Below are 24635 nucleotides of genomic sequence, written 5' to 3' on the forward strand. Positions count from 1 at the left end.
GAGAAGAACACCGAGTCGAGGTCGGTCGGTCGGCCGAGGTGCCTGAGACAGCAACGGTCACGCGCCCGCGCGCGTGCCCTAGCCCTGGGAGTTTCGAGCGGAGCCGGACGGCGTCCGCGAGAGCCCCACCGCCGCCGCGCTGAGCCGGGGAGGCTGCGTCTGCTCGCGAGCGCTCCTCTGGAAGCGGCTGCCCCCTCTCTCCTACCATACGGACCTACAAGACCGCGCCCCCTCGCGTCTACAGGACTCGCTCAGTCCCTTCACCGGGGTGGCGCGCTCGAGCGAGCCGAGTTTTACCTCGACGTAACGGGAGGTAGCGACAAAACAGCGACCGCTCAGGAGGCTCCGGAGGGGGGGGGGGGGGGGGGGGCGCAGGCGAGCCCGTCTACCTCAACCGCTCTGCAGCAGCCGAAAACCGACTGAGTCCTCGCGGGTCGCCGGTAGACCTCGGATCCGAGCTGGGCGGCGCAGGCGGCGCCGTCTACCGAGCCGCTGCGGACACGGAAACTGGGCCGGCCCGGGAATTTGGAGTGGACCGGACCGGATCGCACTGCATCGGACCGGACGGGAAAGGACCGGACCGCACCGGACCGGACCGGACCGGTGGGAAAGGACTGAACTGAACTGGACCGGACCGGACCGGACCGGACCGGACCGGCGGGAAAGGACCGGACCGCACCGGACCGGACCGGACCGGACCGGTGGGAAAGGACTGAACTGAACCGGACCGGACCGGACCGGACCGGCGGGAAAGGACTGAACCGAACCGGACCGGACCGGACCGGTGGGAAAGGACTGAACTGGACCGGACCGGACCGGACCGGACCGGCGGGAAAGGACTGAACTGAACCGGACCGCACCGGACCGGCGGGAAAGGCCTGAACTGAACTGGACCGGACCGGACCGGACCGGCGGGAAAGGACTGAACTGGACCGGACCGCACCGGACCGGCGGGAAAGGCCTGAACTGAACTGGACCGGACCGGACCGGACCGGTGGGAAAGGACTGAACTGAACTGGACCGGACCGGACCGGACCGGCGGGAAAGGACTGAACTGGACCGGACCGCACCGGACCGGACCGGACCGGTGGGAAAGGACTGAACTGGACCGGACCGCACCGGACCGGCGGGAAAGGACTGAACTGAACCGGACCGGACCGGACCGCACCGGACCGGACCGGACCGGACGGGCGGGAAAGGACTGAACTGAACCGAACCGGACCGCACCGGACCGGACCGGACCGGACCGGACCGGCGGGGCTCGGACGGACCCGGCGTCCGGCCGCGCTCGCGAGAGGGTCGACCTGCCGGGGCAGGAGGGCTGAGCGTCCTGCTGCTTTTTACGCGGCCCCCCGGCAAGTTCTCGAGGTTGAAGGGCGTGCGATACGCTGGTCGCCCCGTCCCTCTTGTCCCGACCCTAGGGTTCGGCGCCGACGTGGTGGTTTTCCTCTCCGCTGCTGAGGAGCAACGACAGAACCCGAGGGAGGGAGGGAGGGAAAGGCGGGAACAAGGAGCCGGGGGACGTTGAGGTCGGACGGTCGGAAATCACACACACACACACACACACACACACACACACACACACACACACACAGAGAGAGGAAAAAAAAAAAAAAAAAGCAAAAACAAGGCTCTTCGCCCCGAGGGCGGCAGAGCACCGCCACGGGCCCCGGCGGAGAGGCGGTCACGGCCCCGAGCCCGTCCTGCTCTTCGAGAAGCGGCTGGATGACGGAGGCTGGGAACGGCGGGGCGGTTGGTCCTACGCAGGGACAGGATCTGGATGCGACCGAGCGAGCCTCTCGCGGGTGGCTGCGGGACAGTGTACGCGACTCTACGAGTCGAGCTTTTCGACCCTCGCGATGCGTGCACACGCTCGGCGAGTCCGTGTCTGGAGTTTCGGGGCTCGCGAGTGGCGTGGGGATGCGGGTTTCGTGGCGGTGTTTTATTTTTTTTTTGGTGGGGGTTTATTTCGGCAGGGGCGGCGGGGTCGTGGTGGTGTCGTCGTGCCCCCCACCCGCACCTGCCGCCGCCGCCGCCGTATAATTTCACTTCGTCTTCCGGCTCAGACTGCACGGCGAGCACAAACACCCCCCCTCCCCGCCCGCACCCCAAAGCGCGGTCTCTCCCGCCCTCGCCTTGCCCCCCGCCCCCTCCGGCCCACCCGCGGGAAGGGCCGGAGGGGGTCGGCAACTGCGCGCGCCGCGCATGCGCGCTCTCCCCGCCGCCCGGCAACCGGCCCCCTGCCCCCCGCCAGGTGCCCAACGGTCAGTCGCTCGGAGTCAAGCCCGTCGGGCGGGCGGTCGCGGGGAGGCCAGCGCAGGAGCGTCTTGCCGATCGGCCGAGGAACCCCGCGCGCGGGTAGGCAGGGAGGCAGGCGGGCCGGGACGGGGGGACGGGGACGGGGACGCGGTGTCTCTATGCCTCCCCGGGGGAGGCAAAGCCGCTGGCGGGGTCGGTTTCTTCTTCAGCCCGCGGCCGGGGCGGGCAGCGGGCCGAGGGACCGAGCGAGCGAGCCACCGAGGAAGAAGCGCGGGAGGCGGCAGCACGGGCAGGTGAGGGGGTTAGGCCTCCGACAGCGGGGCTGAGAAACCGCGGGACGCCCGCGTGCCCCCCCCCCCCCGCCCTCCGTCCACCCCCCCCGCGCCGTCCACCCCCGTCCACCCCGGGCACGGAGCCGGCAGGGACGCCCCGGCTTCCCGGGGGGGAGGCGAACTCGCTGGCGAAAGGCCGGGGCGGGGGGTGGGGAGGAACTCTGGGCGCGGATGGGCGGCCGGGCTCGCTGCGGCGGACTGGGGCGGGCAGGCGGTGGTTGGGGCCGGGGAAGGCCGCCGCCTGTGCTCGGTCCGTAGCCCACCGGCAACGGGGGGGGGAGTTAAAAAAAAAGGGGGGGCGGGGGGGGGGTGTGTGTGAAGTCGGTGACAGAAACCGAAAGCGTAAATTCAAAAAAAAAAGGCGGCTGGAGAAAAGGCATACGTACGTCTACAAGCCAAACCAAACCAAAAACGAACGGTCGGTGAAAGAAAACGAAGACGTAAAACAAACAAAAAAACCACACACACACAAAACCAAACAATTGACAGATAAATAAATAAATAGTCAAAAAAGCAAAAGGAAAATAAAAAAGGCTGCCCGAAGACGGGAGAATAAAGAAGAAAGGGGGAGCGGGCGGGGTGTGCGTGCCTTTTTTTTCACGGCTCTCTCGGGGGGGGGGGGGGCGCGCGGGGACACACGCCGATCGATCCGTTAACGCGTTCATCACGCGCTGGTTACGCATTCACGCGGGCCTTCATTTTTCAGGGACTCGTCGGGAATGGCTCAAGCGGAGGCGGAAACGTCCGATACATTTCAATAAATTACAATAAATAAAAGTTTTAAAAAAATATGTAAAACACGCGGGGAAATTGGAATACATGACCGGATTTAAATACATCAAGACCTAACGCTGCCCGCCTCAACGCCCTTCGCCCCGGTCTCACACACACCAGCCGCCCCCTTCCCCCACACTGGCCCCCCCCCCCCAATATCCCCACCGCACCCCCCCCCCCACACACACACACTAGACCCCCCCAACAAGCCCCCGCACGATACCCACCGCATATACAGACCCCCCCCCATACCCACCGCATATACACCCCCCCCCGCAAACACCCTGCCCCCCCGCCAGACACACCCCGCCCCCCCCACAATACCCCCCCCACACACAGACACACTAGCCCCCCCCCTCAAGCCCCCGCACGATACCCACCGTATATACAGCGCCCCACCCCCCCCCATACCCACCGCATATACACCCCCCCGCCCCCCCCCCCGGGCGAAGGAAAAAAAAAAGGGGGGGGGGCGGGGAAGGGCCGGACTCCCCCGTCTACGGAGCCGCCTTCCCCGACTTTGCTCTGCGTCGGGGGACCCAGAACTGGGGGGACGCAGCAGCTCCGCGCCCCGCCCCGGGCGGTCCACAGCCCCATGTCGCAGCACTTTGCAGCCGCAGCAAAGCCCCCGGCACTTCCGGTTGATGGGCGCTCTGGTCACGCCCACAGCCCTCGGCTGACAGACGGCGCCCTCGTTTAATGAAACGCCTGGGAGCAGAGAAGCTTCTGGAGCGCTGACCGTATACGGGCCGAGCTCGGATTCCCTTGGGCTTGACAAGGAGGTTGTGGTATCTTCTGGCGGTTTCGGTGCGGGGCTGTGGGCGGAGCGTTGTCCTCAGACTGCGGACCCTGCGGGAGCTCCCCGGGCAGAGCCCCCCTCCCCCCGCCCCGCTCCGCCGGCCGGTGGTTGTGTCTGCTGGGGACCCTGCGGAGCCGCCAGCTTTCGTGAGTGGGGATGTGCCTTTGGAATTGTCATTCAAAGGGTAGATGAGCACAGCTCGGCTTCAGCCAGGACGCCTCTGTGCCTTTAGTTTTTGTTTTTCCTTCACCTTCCCTTTCGTGCGGAGCGGCCCAGCCCGGCCCGGGACGGGCGGGTGTGGGTGTGTGTGCTGAGGGAACACCTCGTACCCAGCAGCCTGCTCCGTGCCGCTGCTCCTTGTCCCTGCATTTATATACGATACACGGTAAAGCAAACGGGGGGGGTGCGTGGGAGCAGGAGCGACTGGGGGCTCCTGGGCCGGGCCTGACGCCTGCAGCGCCTCACGCTTTCCCGCTCCGGTCGCGCCGCCATCTTCAGCGCGGGCAGTGAAGCCGCCGCACTGAGGCCGTGCCTCGTGCCGCCGGGGAGGAGGGGAGCTGGTCGCTCTGGGAGCCGCTCTTGGGAAGCGGGTGGCGCACCCCGCCGAGGAGGGGGAGTTAACGTCCTTCGAGTCCTCCTCCTCGGGTACCGGCGCCGTTCGGGCGGTGGCTGATGAGGTGTCTGTGGCGGGGCGGGGAGAGCGCGGCCGCTGTGCCCTCACTAGAGATGGCGGCGGGGCGGTCTCTCGCGCGGACAGGACAGCGGCCGCGGGGAGCGGCGCTCCAGCCCCTGGCGGAGCTCGCGTGGCTGGGTGAGGGGACGGGACCCCCCCTCCAGTCTCGCTGCCTGCCAGGGATCCCCCTTCCCTTTTTCCAAACCTCCCATTCCCCCTCAGCTCAACCCCTCCTTTCCCAGCCAGAGGGAACCCGTTCTCTGCCCGGCCACCCCCATCTTGGGGTCACTTGTCCCCTGGTTCCTGAGGTTCCGCCGGGTGGGCGTGGGGCGGGTTTGGGTCGGGCTGAGCCGAGGCCCGGCTCCCGGGGGGATGCTCTGCAGGGAACACCCCCCGCCCCAGGAGCGCTGCTGCTCCGGTTTATTTTCATATTTCCCGTGCCTAGCACTGCGCCCCAGCAGTGAACCAGCAGACTGCAGGTACCGAAGGGATCTCCTCCTCCTCCCCACCCCTTAAGGGGCGGTGATCACTGCAGGAGTAAGAAAAGGATGCTGCAGGAGTAAGAAAAGGATGCTGCAGGAGCTGGGGTTGCCTTCTACATCTGTTGTTTCTCGCTTTAGAGCTGCGCCGGGGCTGCAGGACTCGCTGGCCGTGATGGTGAGCGGAAACAACTTTACAATCTGTCAAGTCTTAAAACTTCCCAACTCACAAGGTTATAAAGCAGGTATGTTCATTTCGACGTCGGGCGCAAGGGGGATCGTTCCACCGTTCATGCGCAACTTGTAACAATATGAGGTGTGTTTAAATACAGTAAGGTGTTACGTATTCATAATGACCCCAGGAACGCCTCTACATATTCATAACCTTTCCCGCTTCTTCTTAAAATGAGTCCCAGGTGATCATTTCTGTAGTCTCCTCCTTGACCCCTCCCTGTTGCACCTGCGCAGTGCCATCTGGTGGGCTTGAGGAGGGTCTTTGGATGAAGGCTCCTTCAGCCTCGTCACAGTGACCTCTTTACCTTTGGCTCATTATGTTGAATGGACTGGAACCCAAGCTGCCAAGTCGATTTAAATCAGACTGGTTCCCCCTTTTGCTGTAAATCTTCGTTATATCGTCTTCTCAAGTTTACATCTAGGTGCTGTAAAACCTCTTACCTTGGCATTCGACGAGGTTCTGTTTTTTCTTAACATAATGGGTTAGTTAGTTAGTTAGTTCCCTCTGTGAGTTCCCCCCTTTTCGGGAAGGTTAGTAAATTCTTGTACTAACGTGATGATTCCCTATTTAACCTTTTCTCGGACCACAAGTAAGAAGGCTGCTTCGACAGGAGAAGACTTATCTTTCTCCCTCAAAGAACAAACAAATTCTCATGTTGAACAAAACATTCGTGTTGCTCTTCTGGGGCAGCTGATGACCGGGTGGCTGGTGCCCCGGCAGCAATGGCATCTGTTGGGCTGCAGCGGGAGCTCGCGTTCTTTGGCGTGGTGACCCCGCTCACTGCACTTCCTAGCGCTTTCCTTTTGGGTTTCTTCTTCCCAGTGCGATGGCCAGGTCCAGTTTGGTGTTATCTTTTAAAATCATTAGTTTATACCCCGTTCCTTTTGCTGCCATTTCAGGATCTATAGGCATGCCTGAGATTTGCATGGCTTGGACTACTGAATGTATTAACCGAACAAAGCACGGGGTCATACGTGGCACAAACAGTAAACCCAGAAATGCACATACTATCATGAAGCCTATTTTCTTCCACCAGGCTCCCCCAAATAAGTTACCCCACCAATGGCTAGTAAGTATAGAATTCCATTTCTGTACTGGTACATGTGCAACGCGTTTTATCTCCTCTGCTATTTTCATTATGGCTTCCCCATCGTTATCTCTTTCCAAACAACACTCCGAAGTATTCAGTTTCCCACAGACGCCCCCCTCTCTTCAGCTAAAAGACAATCTCACGCTCCCTGATTTTGGTACACTGCAGCTCTGGTCTGAGACAATTGTCTCGCTATGAGATTCGGTGCCTCAGCCGTCTGGTTGCTTATTATTTCAACCACTGCTTGCAACCGAATAATTTGGTTTAGCATATATATAGGGGTATGGGATCCCCAGTTTCCATCTTGGGCCCATGTGGCTGGATCATAGTATTCAAATATTCTTTGTGCAGGCCATTCACCATCTTTCCAAGTTTGCATTCCTCCTATGGGGCATTTATTAAACTCCTCTCTGTTTCAAGTTTTGTCTTGCACTCCCCCTCCATCTGAATAGCCCCTCCTACCAGCTTGTGTAAAACAGATCCTCTGTTCTCCCCTAGGGCAGGAGGCAGAGCCTACCCCGAGTCCACCTTTCTCTAGGTTAGTTGCTACCCATGATTTCTGCCCTTGGATTTCACACTTCTCCAATTTTGTTCTATCATAACATCCAGAATTAATACGAGTGTGATAATGTAGAACATACTGGGTTAGTCTTCCTATTCTCACACGCTCGTAGCACTTGGTACAGGGATTAGCCAGGCTAAGTTGGGAAGAATAAGTCACCGCTCCTGGCAAGAGGATCAGGTCCAGGTTTCCACGCTCTCTGGCCGAGCAGGTTGCAGCCGGCAGCCGAGTTCGTCGTCTTCTCGGCAGCGAGGGCCGTGTCCCCGCCTTTCCTGTTTTTGTCGTTAGCGTGGCGATTATTGTTTCCCAACTCTTGGCCTTCACTTCCTAGGAACAACAGGAGCAACACGGAATTTGATTTCTCTGTCTGCACTCTATTCTTTTCATCACTGGTGGACTCTCTAAATTCCCATTCACCCCTTCAGTAAATACCTCCCACCATTCTTGGCTATTTTTTTTCTATTCTACCAGTGGCAACTGGAATCCTCAACCGAGCTCTGGTTTCCTGATCTTCTATTCTTAGACATTTCTTACACAATCCTGTTGGTAAGTTCCCTTTGTGGATATGCTTATACCACAGTCCATTTACAACCCCGAGTCAAGTTCAATTTCAGTTTGCCCGGTTCTTGAGATACTTTCAAGGTTCTTTCTTCCGTCAGGGGTCCTTTAGCTTGAGAGACGTGTGTCCATCTTTTCTCTGCCCTCCAAACAGCTGGTTCTGTAGTTAACAGAACAAGAAAAAGGCCATGAGGAAAGAAAGGGAAAAGGGAAAAGGGGCGAGATCCTCGTGATCTCCCACTTTTATATGAAGTATTCACGTGAACGGAATGTTATTCACCGTTGGTCAGTCGCTCAGTCATCAGTTTTCTCATTGTCCCCCTCGCGAGATGTCCATCCGTGCTTATCAATAAGTTTGCATTCCCTTGCTGGGTTTAACCAAAACATGTGTTGGGTTCTCCAGGAAAATGCAGCTGACATGAAGGCTTTAGCTGACAGGCAAATTCACTAAAAGAGAAACTTGTTTTTAACAAAACCAGGACATAAACGTAGCAATGGAATGAAAACTTATTGATAAGCACGGATGGACATCTCACGAGAGGGGCAACGAGAAACTGATGACCAACTGTGTATAACATTCCATTCACGTGAATACTTCATATAAAAGCGGGAGATCACGAGGATCTCGTCCCTTTTCCTTCCCTTTTGCCTTTTTCCTTCCCTTCTGCTTATGGCCGACATTAGGAGAGGACCTTGCTGCTCGTCCCTGCGAACTGAGGCCAGTGAGAGACTGAATCCAGCTCCGGTTGGCTACAGAGTCCAATCCAGGACTTTGGGTGCTGGCTCTGCAGTTGCTGAGACTTACAAGATTGGTTTTGTATATTTGTATTATTTTCTCTATTCTTATCAGTAGCATTAGTAAAACATCTTTAACTTTTCCAACTCTCTTCTCTCTGTCCTTCTTCCCCTCCCGATCGCCTGTGCTGAGTGGGAAGGGGGGAGAGGGAGGGGCAAAAGGGGGAAGTGGCGGGGAGAGGAGGTTGACAACACATCTGCCAGGGTTTGATTGTCACCCCGCAATCTTAACCCTCGACACCAGCCTATCTCCATTTCCCTGCCCACCTCTATGTCCAGGCCTCCTGGGCACTGGTGCCCTCTGCGAGGAAAAAGTGGGTGGCCCTGTGGCATCCCCGGGGATTTTGGGCCATGAAGGCACCCAAGAGTGGCCGTGAGCAGGCGAGCAGGTGCCACCTGCCAGCGATGCCCTGACCACTCAGGACAAGGAGCCTGGACCTTCCTGCGGTCTCAGGGGAGGCGCCCACCGCAGTGGCCCAGGAGGGAGGGGCCGCAGCTTTTGTTGGCTTTTGTTCACTTTTAAGAGAGGCCTTTGGAGGAGTCAGGTGGGAATCAGGAGCTCCCTGCCGCAGGTTCCCTGTACACTGCCTTTTAGGGAGTTTCATTTGCAGACAAATGATTAAACTCCACTGCTTCATCAGATGAAGTGAAAAGATCAAATGCAGAACTTCAGAACATCACTTTGTGGAGCAGCAGTGTCTACATTCATGGCAATCTATCCAAGACAAACTTACACTCAGAGGTGCCCCAACAATATCACTCCTGTTACACAGTTCTAGCACAAATGCCCAAGTATTTAAGGACAAGAAAAGGAATCATTTAGCTGCACAGAACTGTCTTCCAAACATATGGAATGTATTGGTTTGGGTATTTCTTTGAAGCCCCAACTTACAAGTAAGAAACAGCACCAAGTTTAACAATAACGGTTTCTCAGTGGTTTTTGAGAACTTTTCCAAAAACCATTGGGCAAAAAAAAAAGCATTGAAAAACAAGAGCTGAGTGATACAATGTGAAAATGGCAAAAACCACACTCCAAACAATTGTTATTGCAAGAAACAGAAATCACACACAAGCTGTACAAACATACACGTTACCGGCTCTGGACAGACAGACGCACACCACGGCAGCACGTTCAGCTGTGCAAACCTTGAACCCACACGATCTAAAACCAATCTGACATTATCTGTACAACACAAAGTCAGACCGGAAATATTCCGGCGCATTCACAATGAAATACAATGTGTTGCTGGGCACAAACACCAATATTCACATCAGAACTGTGCAAACCATGGCATTACTCGCTTTGGATTTACAACACAGCCTATGTTTTACTGGAAAACACATTATGTTAATGTTTGGAAAGTTAATACAAGGCTACATTGTTTAGAATTCAGTGTAGTGTGTAGGGAAAACAGTGAGAACGTGTGTTTTTCGTGCTGCTTTTGACAGGCTGTGTCTCATCTCGGTGTACTAAATGTGGCTTTTCTTCCGTGTGCACACCGAGTACAGACCCCTGGTTTTGGGATAACAGTTGTATCACCCAGATGGACACCAATCAAAGCCTTGCCCAGCCCAGCTCGCTGGAGCAGCGGGGCGGGTGCCGATGGGGCTCCAGCCGCACTGCCCTGTTTGTCAGGAGCCCCAGCGGTGCCTCCACCCGGCTGAGCAGCGAGCGGCCCAAAGGCGCAAGGCTAAAATCGAGATATTGTCTTCAATGAATGTAATTGTGATCTGTTTGTATATTTGAGCTTGGCGTGCGGTTTGCGTGTCTGAGCTCAGCCTTTTACTTCGCATGTTTATATTTGGTAGCAAAAGAATTTTGTTCGGGGAGATAATTACAAAATGAGAACCGGTTCCATTATTAAAGTGCCACCGCGCTCCCCGTTCAGATGCATCTGTACACATGAGAGTAAATGAGAGGGGGAAGTGATGTGAATGTGAAATTCTGGGTTAGCTGTGTTGCAGTCAGTGTTGTTCTGCGCACAGACTGATCTGGGTCTGAAATTAGTGTAAGAAACTACAAAAGGGAGGAGCTGAGGGATGTAACTATTGCTCAGCTAATTGAAATTGCATATGAAGTTTATAGTCGCAGGAACTAAATGAAGGGAGAAAGAGATTTTAAATCAGACTCTGCCTTTAGGGTTTCCGATTCATAAAATACAATCTGGGGATAAAGTACTAATTAAAACCTGGAAAGAGGAAACTCTGACCCCACGATGGGAAGGACCTTTTCTTGCCTTATTAACTACAGAACCAGCCGTTCGGACTGCAGAGAAAGGGTGGACACACGGCTCTCGAGTTAAAGGACCACGGACGGGAGAAAGAACCTGTGGAGTAACCCAAGGACCAGGGGAATTGAAATTGAAATTGAAATGGACACGGGATTGGTGATGTAACCACTATCAGCATTGTTGATGTGAATGTCCAGTACAAAGAGTGAATCGCCCGTGCACCCAGCGCTGTTTGGCTTGTGCTCTAACGAACACGTGTTCAAGGAATACAGTTAAGGAATTGGATTAAATGTTGTTTATCCATAGAAAAAGCGTAAGCTACGTATTTCAGTTCCTCATTTGCAAAAATGCTGTAACTCTGTGCAGCACGACCCCTCATCTTTATCTCTCTATCTTTCCACCTCTTTCTGGCATTAACAACGCCCAGATCAAACCTCTCAGCACAGACACTGAGAAATGCCCGCGGCCCATGCTCTGTCAGTTCCTTGGAGCTGCTGCTGTTCTGAGATCCCAGGAGGAGAAACTTCTCTTCAGCCGAGTTTAACACGGAACCTGTTCTCAGCAGCCGAGCCTTCTCCTCTGTGCAAGGGCAGCAAACCGCAGGTTTGGAACCCACAGCCCCTCAGTCCCGCTGCAGCCAGCGAGGAGGCGACGAACGAGCGCGGACACCGAGTCCGCCCGCGGGACGCGCCGGTCGCGCTTTGTGCTGCGGGGTCAGCGGTGCGGAGGGCGGGGAGGAGCTCATCTGAGAGCTGAGGCTGACCTGCAGTTCAGGGGGTTTTCCACTCTCTGAGCCACCATGACGGCACGGCTGCCAGAGACTTTGTTATTTTAATAACTGTTCAACTCATTCACATTTCGTATAAAAATTTGGCGGGTCAGGCGAATAATCGGACAGCTCTGTCGGGGTCCTGCCGGCAGCGCCGCTCGGCTCGCCCCTCCCGGTGACGCAATTTCCGGCTACAGGGCTGGGGCGAGAGGAGGCTGCTGAGCGGGTCCGGGGGAGCGAGCGGCGGGTCCGGGGGAGAGAGCGGCGGGTCCGGGGGGGCGAGCGGCGGGTCCGGGGGGGCGAGCGGCGGGTCGGGATGGGGGCGGGAGAGGCGCCCGCGGTCGGGGCGCGCGCACAAGGATCCGTGTGCGAACGGGCCCTTGGAGACCCCGGTCCCGGGAACCCCCGGAGCTGAGCCCACAGCTGCCGGTCTCTTGGTGCTTTGTGCAGGTGACAGCGCAGAGGCCGCCATGAGAACCCGGGTGTCCCCAGCACGTTCCTGTTGGAGCAGCGCGTGGCCTGTGCAGCTTCGTGTGGGCCAAGGGAGGCAGCTGTGTCCGTGTTGGCTCAGGTCGGTGCAGCTGCGCTTGGATTTAGAGCAGTGACCCTGGCTGGCTGGTTGAGCCTTGGGGGTTGTTTATTGCTGAGAATGGCAGGGGTCTGTTCAGCAGGTCTTGAATTGCTGGGCACTTTTACCCTGCAAGAAGGGTTCATTTTCAGTGTTATTCATTCAGCGTAGCTCTCTCCATTGTACGGATAAGTTTTCCCTCTCTCAAAGGTTCCCTCTCCATTTGGTGGTTGAATTTCTCAGCGTCTCTTCTGCCATTTGTTTTCCTTCTCCTGCAAAGTGGGGTGGGAAGGAGAAGGCAAAAGGCTCCGCTGCTTCCAGGCGGGGACTTGGTTGCTTGTATAACGTATGTCTGGTTCATCTCGAAGTAGACAGAGAAGAGTGGTGTTAGAAATCAGTCAGCTGCCTCCTGTTGGAGGGACAAAGTGTGCTGGATTTGAAGGCGTTGGGCAGGACAGGAAGAGCTGCCTTCTTGGGTCAGTGATGGGCGTTGGCATGTATTGTCTGAGCTGGAGCTGATGGCTGTCACCACTTGAGCTCTAGAATTACTCTGAGACCCAGGAATCTCCAGTTCCTTGTGGAGCTTTTCCAGGCTGTGGAAGCCCCTTTCTGTCACAGATTGTAACGCAGCCCTTGGAGAAGGGGGCACTGCTTGAGGTTCCTCAGTTTGGGCATTGGGGAGGCGTTGTTCTTGGGCTCATACTGGGCGTGAGGAGACGTTTTCACGTGAGCTGAAGGCAGCTCTGGGTACCCAAAGCTGTTAACCGGTGTTAACAAACGCTGCTGCTGAGATTTGGGGGTGAAAGTGCCACAAATGTGATTTCCCAGGGAAAACAGAGAGATTTGTCAGTGCCTGGTTGTTCCATGGCACATTGTAGTTAAGCACAGTGGTAATTTTGCATCGATTTTACACAGGATTACTGGCTCTAACAGACTGGTTGCATCAAATAAATGTTGACTTGCTGCACTGGTGGCCTTGTGAACAGCAGATGGCTTCTGGAGGGGGTGACATCTCCTGTGAGCCCAGGAGTGCTGGGCCCATCATACAGGGAGCGACCTCCCCTCCCCGAGCAGGGCAGAGGACCCAGGGGTCCGGGCTGCCTGTCTGTGCTCCTTCCCTGCCCCAACACCAAAATACATTCCTTGGGGGACAGATATGGGCCTGGACTAAGATGTTACATAAGATGTTTTTCCAATAATTGTTATTAAAAACACACTAAAGTCATGTGATGTTTATTTCAGTTACGTTCCCACTCGTTCACAGACCAGGCCCAAGGACATTCACACATGCCATGCACTTGGGGGCGGTTATCCGGCCCGAGATATCATTCTCACGAGTCTGGGCTATAACTTTTTACAGTTATGAGAAACGTACTTCAAAGTAATCTGTCCAAGGCCCTTTATATGTTATTATGTTAGTATTATGTCTTTGACTGTCCAGATGGTCATGTTAGTATTGATCTTCCTTTATCATCCAGATGGCTGGAACCACACATCTTGCTTTTCCACATTTACTTTCCAAGAGGCTGCTGAACTGTGGCAAGGTGTTGCTGTCTGTACGGAGAACATGGTTGTAAAAGTACATCATGGAGATGCTCACACAGCCCAGAGTCAGCCACTGAAGAATATCAAAGCAAACACAGGTATGTCCCTGAAGGGCTGCCAACTCTGCAGGGGACAGAAATCGGGTCTTGGGAATCTGAGATCCCTCTTCTGCTCCAGTCAGTGAGCACAGACTGGTGCTGGAAACCGCTCAACATCCAGGTCGCCCGGGCAGCAGCCACTGAGACTGGAGTTATAAACCCATTGATTCCCCCGCTGTCACACTGCCCCACAGTGCCCAGAGGATGCTGACCAGGGCCCCCAGGATGGGGATGTTTGGGCCAGGGGTGCAGTGAAGGGAACCCCGCGCCCCGCAAAAAGCCAGGGAGAGCTGCGAGGCGGGCGGGGGAGAGGGCAGGGGAGGCCGTGCCCCTGGGGACACAGCTCCATCCCCCAGCTGCTCTGAGCCCCACTCCGGCAGGACTCCCCAGGCTGTCCCGAAGCAGAGCGGCACCCCGGCTGTCCAGCTGCTCCCCTGGGACCCCCCGGCCTCTGGGCTCCAGCCTGTGCCCAGGGCAGCCAGGGAGCCCCAGGCGTGCGGGTGCCCCAGGACCTGCTCCTCCCCGCTGCCCCAGCACTGCCCTTCTCTGTGGGCTCTGCCCGCTGCCAGGGCTGGGGGAGCCCAGGCTTCCAGGCTGCTTTAACTGCCCTGGATCCCCTGATCGGTCACTCTGTGAGGCACCGATCTTGGTGAACAGGCTTCTTGTGCCGTGGGCCCCGGGCAAACAGAGCTTATCAGAGCCGCTGTGGGAGCAAACATCCCTCCTCGTGCCAGGGGAGCTCCGTCCGAGCGGCTGCCTGGGAACAAGTGCCCGCTTCATCACGTCCCTCTGGATGGCCACGTCCTGCTCAGGGACAGCGCTGGCCTGGGCCGAGGATGGGGGCATTGAAGGGACACTCGGTGGGGCAAGGGCCTTTGGTGAACTGTGGCCAAGTCCCAGGAAGGGACAGGGCTGGAGCCAGAGCCTTGTTGGGGACAGGGACACTGGGACCCACCATGTGGGATCAGCTCTACAGGGCGGGACCCAGGTTGTCTGGGAGGGCACAGTGACCCCGGACAGGGACAGGTGAGAGCCAGGGCAGGGGATGTTCCCTCTGCTCTGTTCTCAGCTGTGGCTGCAGACTGGACCAGTTGGGGGCTGGCGGTGCAAGGGAAATGGGGTGGGCTGGAGCTGGGCACTGACACCACCCCAGCACTTCCCCCAAGCCCAGCCCTCCTCTCCCAGAGCCCAGGATTCACCAGTGCTCCCCATTGGCAGCGCCACCAGTGACTGAGGATCCCAGTCACCAGCTGTCCACATTGCCCCAGCTGTCCTCCCACCTCCCAGAGTTCCCTAATCCTGGGGTCCCTGGTGCCCCAAGAAGAGGAGTGACTCCCAGCCCCTCATTTATTTAAGGGGCTGGAAAGGGCTCAGAGATAATTGTGCTTAGAGACCCCAGATTTGAGGCTGGTGTCATCTCTAGGGGGGGTTCCATAGGGAAAGACTGGCCTGGGAGTTGAGGGGCACTGGGAGATGGTGGTGCTGGGAGGTGAGGGGCACTGGCAGGTGGGGGGATCAGGCTTTTGGGGTTGTTGCAGGATGATTTCGAGTTGGAGCAGTGGGTCATCACCATAGGGTGTCTGGCTGTCAGGGACACACTGCTGTCCCCCCTCACCACTGTGGATGCCTGGGCCCTTCCCCGTGCAGCTGCCCCATGCAGGAAGCGGCACTGATGCCAGGGAAGGCAGCTGGATCAGTGCTCAAGGCGGGAGTGACTCTGGGCCAAGGCTGGGTTGCCAGGGCGGGTGTCTCTGCCAAGCTTTGCCCTGGGGGCTGGAGGCGTGGGGAGGGGCAAGGAGTCGTCCTGGGAGGGATAAAGGTGCCCTCACCTTTTCTGGCATCACCCAGGACTCGCTGCACCGCAGAGGAAGATGAAGGTCGCAGTGCTCAGTGTGGCCCTGCTCTTCACCATCCTGCTGTGCACCCCAGAGGATGCGCAGGTGAGGCTCCAGTGAGGGCCCCTACCGGTTTGTTGTCTTGGTGCCCCCACACCCCTCTTCTTTGGGCCTCCCCATTCCATCCTTTAAGACCCCTCAGGTATCTCCTCCTCAGGATCTCCTCTGTGTCCTATAGAGGGTCCCCAAATGCTCTCCCTTTGATGGATGCCAATGCCTTTCTTTCCATCTTTCCACTCCGTCCTTTGCCTTTCACCCTGTCCACTGCGGTAGTGCCCCCAGATCCCCCTCCTTGAACACCCCCTCCCAAACACTTTCCTGATCCCCGCGTTTTGTTCCTCTGCTGTCCTCTTCCTCCTGCCCCCACCAACAACCTCACCTGAATTCCCCGTGTCCCCTCCCCTTGAATTCTTTACCCCTCGCTTGTATCCCATGCAGTCCTGTCCCTCCAACACCCCCAGCCCGGTCCCTTGGGTTCTGCGAGTTCACAACAGTGCCCTGCCTGTGTGTGACTCCAGGAACAAACCCCACTGGCCCAGTGAGATTCGTCTCAGCTGCCCTCATTGCAAGTGCTCCTGTCTGCTCTGTCACCCTTGCCCATGATGCCGGGCTGTGCTCTCAAAAGTGCCACAGCAATCAGAGAGGTTCTGGGGTCCTTGGGAAAGGCAGACATCCAACCCAGCTTCAAGAAGGGCTCTTTATTAAAATGCAGCCGTTTTTCCGCAAGGAGAGCTGCTCCTCCACCTGGGTCAGCGACGCCAGCAGCACAGGGCCTGCAGGGACCATCGCGATCGTGGCTGCTCCCTTGGACTGCTCAGGATGAGGATGGTCTGAGTAGCGAGGGAGCGGGTGGAGGGTTTACTGTCCTTCTCCAAGGGCTGAAGGGCTGCAACAGAAAGGAGCAGAGCCCAGATGATCTCCCACATCTGCAGAGACCCCCAGGCATCCCTCCTGAGCAAGCTCCCTACTCACCACTGCAGATCTCAGCCAGCTTCTCCTCCTCCCTTCGGTCCCTCAGGGGCCGCGCAGCCAGCCCTGAGCACAGAGTTCTGTCAGACCCCTGTTGCCTCCCCCTCACCAGAGCTGGCCCCAGGGGATAGCCCAGAGCTGACATAGCGGGACCGAGCAAGGCGGCCACCAAGGCCACCCACGTGGGCAGGGCTGGGAGGGGAGGCCAAGGCCCTGCACGGGGCGGCCGGGGCTCTGGCAGCCACAGGGCTGCTCCTTGCGCCTGGGCAGCGGCGGGGACTGGAGTCAGGCTGCTGAAAGAGGGACCCGGGGGCTGTGACTCACCAATGAACCTCACGGCCGCCTCTCGCAAGCTGGCCTGAGCATCCCTCAAGTATGGCAGGCTCTGACTCAAGAATTCTTGAGCCCTGCTCCTGTCCTGCTCCACCTGGAGAGGGCACAAAGGTGTGAGCATGTCATTGTCTGCACCCCACCCCGAGCTGGCTGGACCAGTCCCTCCTCCCAGTAACCCAGGTTCCCCTTTCCCCGCAGGCCTCTCCTGCCTCCCAGCCAGGAGCCCTGTGGGGCTGAGGCTGAGAGACAGACACAGGCAGAGTGGTCCCAAGGGTGCTGAGCGCCCTCCTTCCCGCCAGGCATGGGGCAGAGGGGAGAGCCCTTGGGGACTCTGTTCTTGAGGACAGGGAACAAGGGTGCAGCTCGGGGCTGCAGCAGGACGGGCGAGGCACATCTGCAGAGCACACAGCCCAGACATGTGGGGCAGCCCTCAGCCAGCCTGGGCCTTAGCTGTTCTCACCAAGCTCTCTCCAGTCCTCCATGTCTGCCGAGTCCGCACCAGGTGTTGGAGCTGTTTCCATTCCAGGAGCTCTGCTGCGCCAAGGAGGGCTTCCCTGGCGGCCTGCGGGACAGCAGAAGATGGGACATGGCACCCACCGTCTGCGTAAGGAGACCTGGTGTCCCCCTGTTCTTGGCTTTGTTCCTGGAACACCTGCCCTTTGGGGCCAGCGACTTGCCCTGGCCCAAACATCTGGGGCTCTCTTGTGCACAGCCCTGGGGGACAGGGATTGAGGCTCAAAGCTCGAGACCCAGCGCCTGCAGGGACAGCTGAGGAGCCCGTAGGGATGTGCCTGTTTAGGCCTCGGTGGCCACGGGCTGCTGCTGAGCCCTGTGGGACCAGGTATGGCAGGTGGTGGAAATGGCCATGGCAGCTTCTCTACTGCTACTCGTGCTGGGTCTGTAGGGACCCTTCCTATGGGCTGGAGGAAGCTGCCAGTTGCCAGCAGCCCTGTCCCCTGGTGCCCAGGCCACCCGTGTGCTGCCAGCACACCCTTCTGTGCCTCAGTGCTCAGCGTGGAGATCTGTACCTTGGCCACGTTGTTGCTCTGGTCGCTCAAACGAAAGAAGAGGGGGAGCAGCGCACGGTGCACGTAGCTCTTCATCCTCTTCTTGTCGTGCGCCATCACGGACTGCACCCGCTCTCTGAAGAGGCAGATGGAGAGCTCTCGCAGCTGGCTGGACTCCTGGGAGGAAGGAAGAAAGGCGGACTTCAATCCCAGCAGCTCTCTGCCCATGGTGAGCAGGGGCAGTATCGGGGCTGACATGAGGGGAGATGCTCCATGGTCAGGTTGTGCAGCAGGGAGCTGTGCTGGGCTGCAAAGCCCAGAAGCCATCCCACGAGAGCCCAGGGGAGCAGAGCCTGCTCCCAGTGCTGCCCACGGGGCTGGGCCGAAGGGCAGCTGGCACTGCAGGCTGCCCACCCACAGGGCTCAGGCTCCGTCATCAGCCTTACATCGTCAAAGAGGGGCAGGAGCTTTTCCTCCAGCTGCTCAACAGCGGGTCTGGCCTCTTCCCTCTTCAGATGGCCCATCACGCTGCGGAAGAACGCCAGGACTTTCCTTTTCATTTCTGTGTTGCCGTAGTCGAGCAACCCCACAACTTGTGGCAGGAGGGACTGTATTTTTCTTGCCTGTATGAAAAACAGTTTCGTTTTTGTGAAAGGGTCAAAGACCACCCTGGCAAAAAAAGCCGGTCACTGAGCACCAGCCTCCTGTCCAGCTCCGTGGCAGGTGGTGGCACAGGAATCTCTGTGGCAGCCTCCTGGCAGGTGGTGGCCATGGGCACAGCCACGGAGATACAGGAGAGCAGGGCCAGGGCAGGGAGGGAAGAAAAGCAATGACTCCCTGTGCCCTGCTCAGCCGCCCCTTTTCCCACAGGCCCCCGTGGGCAGATGTCTTGGAGAGACTCCGTGCCTGGAAAGCTCCCCAGGCAGCCATCAGGCCCCAGCACGGCAGGGAGGGCATTTGGAGCTGTCAGCCACTGCCTGACCCCCAGCCAAGGCCAAGCCACCGCCTCCCCCAATGCCCCAGCCCCATCTGCCAACATTGCTCCTCTTGATGCTGCCCTGCTCACCATGTCAGCTCTTTCTGACCCACTGATGACGCCTCCGGGAAACGTGGAGTCTATGACCAGGAGTCTTTCGCGCAAGTTCTTTAAGATCTTCTTCAGAGGCTGGGGTGTGGAGATCATCATGTCCCACATGTCCAGGGCAGTCCTGCAGGAGAGCGCTCTGTCAGCAGGGCAGCCTGGGCCACAGCAGCGTGTCCGGGCTCAGCGCTGCAGGATGGTTGGATGCCCTGGGCAGCAGCAGAGGCTGAGCTGGTGCTCCTGTGGGGCTGGCAGAGCGTGGGGGGCTCAGGGCTGGCTCGCTCAGCTGTGGCTGCTGCGGGCCTGGTTGACCCCCAGCGCTGGAAAGCGTGGTGGGATGGAGGGTCCTGCTCCTTGGGGGTGTCCTGCAGGATTCCTTGGCTCTGTGCCCCTGTCCCCACAGTGAACAAGCCCTCATGGCTTCTGGGGCCAGTACCTGTCTCCTGGTGGAGCGATCGTCAGCAGCGCTGTGAGCACCTCCCCAGGTCTCCTGTCAGCCATGAGGAGAAGCAGGGACGCCACGCTCTGCCGGGCTGGTGCTGTGCTGATGCTGTCCAGGTTTTTGTGGATGCATCTCATGATCTTTGGCAGCTGGAGGAGACACAGGTCAGGATGGCACTGCCACTGGAGTGCAGCCACTTCCTCAGCTGCCCCTTCCATCCCTCTCTGCCACCTTCGTGTGGCTTCAGATTCCTGAGACACCAGGGCTTGCGGGGGAGGGATGGAGGGAGGAACAAGGCCTGACAGGGCTGAAGGGCAGGGCAATCCAGCCTGGCAGGGCAATCCAGCCACAGGCCACTTACATCCACCAGCCAGAAGTCAGGGAATTCCATGACCATGTCCAGCAAGTCTGTTGCCCGCTTCTTGTCAAAGATGCTGGCGTCTCTCATCGCCTCGATGAACACAAGGACGATGTCTGTCCTCTCAGAAGTTCTGAGGTGTCTCGCACAGGACTATGGGAGAAAGGAAAGAAAGGAAGGAAGTGAAGCCAAGTCACACCGAGTGCCCTGATGCTGCTGCTTAGCCAGGCAGTGCCAGCAGCCCTGCAGAGATGCCCGACGGTGCTGGTGGCAGAGCCCGCAGCAAAACTGGCAGCAGGGGCGGCAGTGGCTGCACGGGGAGGATGAGAAGAGAGGCCCGGGGTGAGGGAGGAGGGTTGGACTCATGGGCACAGGGTGCTGGCCGTGCCGTGAACCAGGGCTTGCTGGTGGCCAGCGGGACTGGGGCTGCTGCTGGGATACTGGTGCCAAAGCCCTGAACCCAAGCGTGTGTCCAGGGCTGGCTCTGTGGGCCGTCAGGGCTCTGCAGGCCCGTGCCGGCCACAGCTCCCAAAGCAGCTACCTGGGCAGCAGCCCCGCATGGGGAGAGCTGCAGGCCGCTCTGGGGTGCAGGGATGGGGAGACGGCCCGGCTGGAGGGTGCCTGGCTCCTTACCGCCAGCGTGGGATGTCTGAATAGCGCAGAGCTCATCTTCTCTATCCTCCCCACAGCCCTCTCCTGCACACATTCTCTCTCAGAGCTGGTGTATGTCAAGAGCATCTGGGAAGAGAGAAGCTGCTGGTGAGCCCTGGGAGCAGCCAGCACTCCAGCAGAAGCAGCACCGCCCAACTCCTGGGCTGGACTCCGTTCTCGAGCAAAGCCTGTAGTGGGGTTCCTGCCCTCGGACCCCTCGCAGGCTTGGGACAAACGCCCCGGGCCAGCCCCGTGGCCAGGCAGGAAGGCAGATGCCACCCTCTGTGGCCACTGCGCTGCGGAAGAGCCTGGCGGGCAGCCCCTGGCTCCCCGGGGAGGTGGGCACCCTCCCGGCAGCGCTCTCTGCACAGCACGGGTGGCACTGTCACCTCCAGAGTGAGGAACAGCCCTTGTGAAGCCCACTCTTTGCACACGCCAGACCTGGAAGATATTCTGGAGCAGCTCGCTGACTCTGGAGGCTGAAGAGCCGAGCACCAATGCCTGCAGCATGTTGTCCATGGCTTCCATGGCCTGCAAGAAGACAACGAGTTTTGGCCGTGTTTCCTGTCATCTGTTTCACACACGGGGGACTGATCTGAACTCTCAGTGCCAAGAGGCAACTCCTGTGCTGATTTGCTGGGCCTGGGAGAGACTCAGGGGCAAATAATCTGCTACAGGCAGAGCAGCAATTGGCACTGGATGTGGCCAGGACAACTGGCAGCGGACGAAGGCACGAGGGTGTGAAAGCAGAGCTGAGACCAACCCTGCCTTGTATCTCTGGTTATATATCAGCACGGGGTGAACAGGGAGCAGCCAGAGGGACTGTGGGCTCCCGTAGTTCACCAAGCACTTACTTTTAAGAAGAGATAACGGCCCATATCCTGCATTTTCTCTTCTGGAGGAAGCAAGAAGACACTAGAGAAGCAGGCTTGGAGGAGGCTTGCCTCCTTGCCCTCCAGCGCCCTCTCCACCGCGCTGCAGAGAGAGAGGAGCCAGTCACACTTTGGTATTTGGAGCAGTGCCTTGAGATCTTGTGCAGGGGTCCGCGGGAGGGATGGGCAGGTACCTCAATTCGGCAATGGCAAGCATGGCGTTCCACCGCACCGCTGTGCGCACTTTGTTTCTGGGCTCCTCTTCCAGCAGCACCTGCAGAGCACAGCCGGGATGGGACCTGGCAGCTGCCAGCACCCAGTGCCACCAGCACCCAGTGCCACCAGCCCCCGGCCCTGCCCAACGCTGTCCTCACAGGGTGCCGGGGGCATCGCCCCCTTCCCCAGAGACGCCAGGTGTCCCCTCACCTTGATATTCTCTGCCAGCTCGTATCTCTGGCAGAAGAGATCTAGGCCCTGTGGGAGGCCGTGGCGCTTGCTTTTGTAGCACAGGTCACAAATGTTCTGAAGAAATGGAATCTTCTGACTCTCCTCCTGGCAGCCAGGGGACAGAGAGACAAACAGGGAGTGTGAGATGGGGACACAGAGCCAGTGGCACCACAGCACGGGGATCCAGTGACAACTGGAGACCTGGGAGCAGCAGCTCTGCCCAGCCAGCTCCCTCCAGCAGCCCCGCAGCAGAGCCCCTGTCAGCAGACACCGGCTCAGCCGCCCTCCAAACGGCCACGGTTACCTTTTCTGGGCTGCTGACGAAGGACACGATGGAGTCCACGCGTCTCCTTTCAAATTGGTAGACAGGTAACCAGCCAGCATCTAATAAAGGAGGAGAGCAGGGAGGGCTGCAGAGAGGGTTTGCAGGCAGGAGAGAGCAGAGGAAGGAGCTCTGCCCCACATCCATCCCGATGCCCGCTGCCCCGGCACAGTCTCCCCGTGCGTGTCAGGGCTGGAGGGTGCCCGGCAGACGGGCTGAGATGCTGGAGCCAGGCAGGATGGGGAAAGCCCCCAGTGCTGTGGGTGAGGAACTCGCTTCAGATGGGCAGGAAAGGTCCCCGTCCCGCAGCACGGTGCCTCCTGCCCGCCCAGCTGCCTCTCGCTGCCCGTGCCCTGCAGCAGGAGCTGGGTCCCCTCTGCCTGCAGAAGCTTTGCTGGGGCCGGCTCCCAGCTCGGAGCAGCCCTGGATTTCAGGCAGCATCATGCCCACCAGCCATGGAACCCCCTGCCAGCGTGAGGGGAAGCATGATCCTGGTGTGGAGCAGAGAGTGATCGCTGGGCCCCACCCCGCCCAGACAATCAGGGCCCCTCACTCACCGATCTGCAGTGGCTGGACCACATCCACCTGGTTGGGCTCTGGTGGAGATCTGACCTCCTGGGGAGCCCCAACCTCCTCCTGCCAGGCCAGCCTAGGTTGGATGGGGGGCCTCTCCGCCATTTTGCAGACAAACGGAAGGACTAAGGATGGGGAAGGTGGACGCTTCCTCAAAACTCCTCGGTGCTGCAGCTCTGCCAGAGGCAGCGGTGAAAGGTGTGGGCTGCGCTCGTGTGCTCCTTGTTGGGGAAAGACGTGAGCTGAGCTCAGGAGCTCCTTGCTCCGAGTCTGCCAGGGGCAGCTAGAGCTGGGTTGTGGTTGGACTCGATGATCTCAAGTGTCTCTTCCAACCCAAAAAATTCTCTGATTCTCTGACAGACGTGGGCTACGCTCGGGGCTCTCGCCAGCTCCGTGCTCGCACCCTGTCCCGTCACCGTCCTGTCGGACAGTGTGGGCTGGGGACACAGCTGCACTGATCACATGCGGGGCAGTGGGTGTCACCAAGTGAGGTCACAAAGGGCCCCACTGTGACCCTGTGCCTGGGTGGGGAGGGTCAGGATGTCCCCTTGGGAGGCACAGGCCAGCTCAGCCCTGGGCACCTGGCTGCTAAAGTTCCATCCCGGTTTCTAAAAGTTCATCACCCATCCCACTCTGAGCAGAGTCTTGAACAGTCTGCTGCACCGCTCCATGTTCCCAGCGGCTGGTGCACGATGGGGGTGTCACAGACACACTCAATGCCACGCTCCTTGCTCCAGGTGTCTATGAGGATGTTGCGGAAAGGATCCCGTTGTCTGGCTCAGTTCTCTCTGGGTTGCCATGTGTGGCAGATGCACTCGACCCCCCAATCACCCCCAGCCAAACCCGCAGCAGTTTGGTCCAGAATGCAGAGGAGGGAAGGGCCTGAGCTGTAACCAGGCCAAGAACTCCTGCCAGGAGACCCACAAGGAAGCAGAACGGCAACTGAACGCCGGGAACTTGTGAGCACAGGGAGTCTCCTGCAGACTTTTCCTGCTGTGTGCAATTTGACTATGAATCAACCACTTCACTCCATAAATGCGACAGCCTGGAGGAGCCCGCTTTGAGCTCTCCCAGCTAAATAAGTAAGCTGTGTGGCAAGGGTTTTACTACTCAGAGGTCAATGGATGAGCCCAATTTAAGTTTAATAGTAATCATTTACCTTAAGTAGATGCACACTAAATATAATGAATTATTTAGGGACATAAGGTTGTATGATTTTTAATATACTCTTTGCTTCATGTTACTTGGTAGGCTGGATTTGCTAAAATTTTAAGCTGTAAACTTCTGCTCATATCTACCAAAAGCAACTACAAACTACACTGAACACTTTCAAGATAAGGCCTATATTGCACTTTGCTGAGAAGAAGGAATTTGCGTCCAGGCAAAACAGCACCTGCAAGGTTATGGACAATAAACGATGTCTACAGCTCAACACAACAAAGCCCACGTGGAATCAGAGAAGTTTGCCACTGGAGCTTTAAGCATGGACCCCAGTGCGAACGGTTTTCAGGGAGGCAAGAATCCTGGCAGTTTGCTCCGTGAACGGCTACAGGCATCTGGAGAGAAGGCCAGCAGCATTTGGCTTGGCGTATTTCCCCCATGGAGTAAATAATAGAGTGAACCTGCCACTGAATTCTTGAAGTTGCACTTGTCTTTAAGAAATCCAAGTGTTGTTCTGCACTGAGCAGAACCCTAAATTACTCCCCAGCGACACCGCATCGCCACAGAACTTGCTGTTCAAGGCCCAGGACAGTGCTGCGGGCGGTGCCGTGGGGCACAGTGCATGTTTCCAGCCACCAAGTGGTGGCTTCCACCATTGTAAGCACGGAGCTCTTGCCGTGGCAGGTTTGTGGCGCTGTGATACAGACACTCCAGTCGTCGCCCCCATACCACACAGGCTTTGACCGCTTGTCTTGCT

The 24635-nt window shown here is 58.1% G+C and overlaps 1 protein-coding gene and 1 non-coding gene across 2 annotated transcripts in view; both read left to right on the forward strand.

Moving 5' to 3' along the window:
- Positions 1 to 23957, forward strand: part of LOC136113571 (uncharacterized) — a 24018-nt gene extending 61 nt beyond the window's left edge. Inside the window, exons 1-9 of the mRNA XM_071801624.1 lie at positions 1 to 38; positions 83 to 290; positions 406 to 582; positions 2067 to 2358; positions 5458 to 5561; positions 13603 to 13767; positions 15616 to 15707; positions 17491 to 18200; positions 18392 to 23957. The exon at positions 1 to 38 is cut by the window's left edge and continues 61 nt beyond it. Coding sequence (XP_071657725.1) covers positions 1 to 38; positions 83 to 290; positions 406 to 582; positions 2067 to 2358; positions 5458 to 5561; positions 13603 to 13767; positions 15616 to 15707; positions 17491 to 17736 — 1322 coding nt within the window. The 3' untranslated portion in view covers positions 17737 to 18200; positions 18392 to 23957. The remainder of the gene's footprint in view (positions 39 to 82; positions 291 to 405; positions 583 to 2066; positions 2359 to 5457; positions 5562 to 13602; positions 13768 to 15615; positions 15708 to 17490; positions 18201 to 18391) is intronic.
- LOC136116293 (small nucleolar RNA SNORD45) lies at positions 12600 to 12684 on the forward strand. The gene has a single exon (XR_010653405.1). It is a non-coding gene; the product is annotated as a small nucleolar RNA SNORD45 (small nucleolar RNA).
- Positions 23958 to 24635: the final 678 nt, after the last annotated feature.

Source organism: Patagioenas fasciata, chromosome W (genome assembly GCF_037038585.1).
Source record: "Patagioenas fasciata isolate bPatFas1 chromosome W, bPatFas1.hap1, whole genome shotgun sequence".
NCBI classification, from domain to species: domain Eukaryota; kingdom Metazoa; phylum Chordata; class Aves; order Columbiformes; family Columbidae; genus Patagioenas; species Patagioenas fasciata.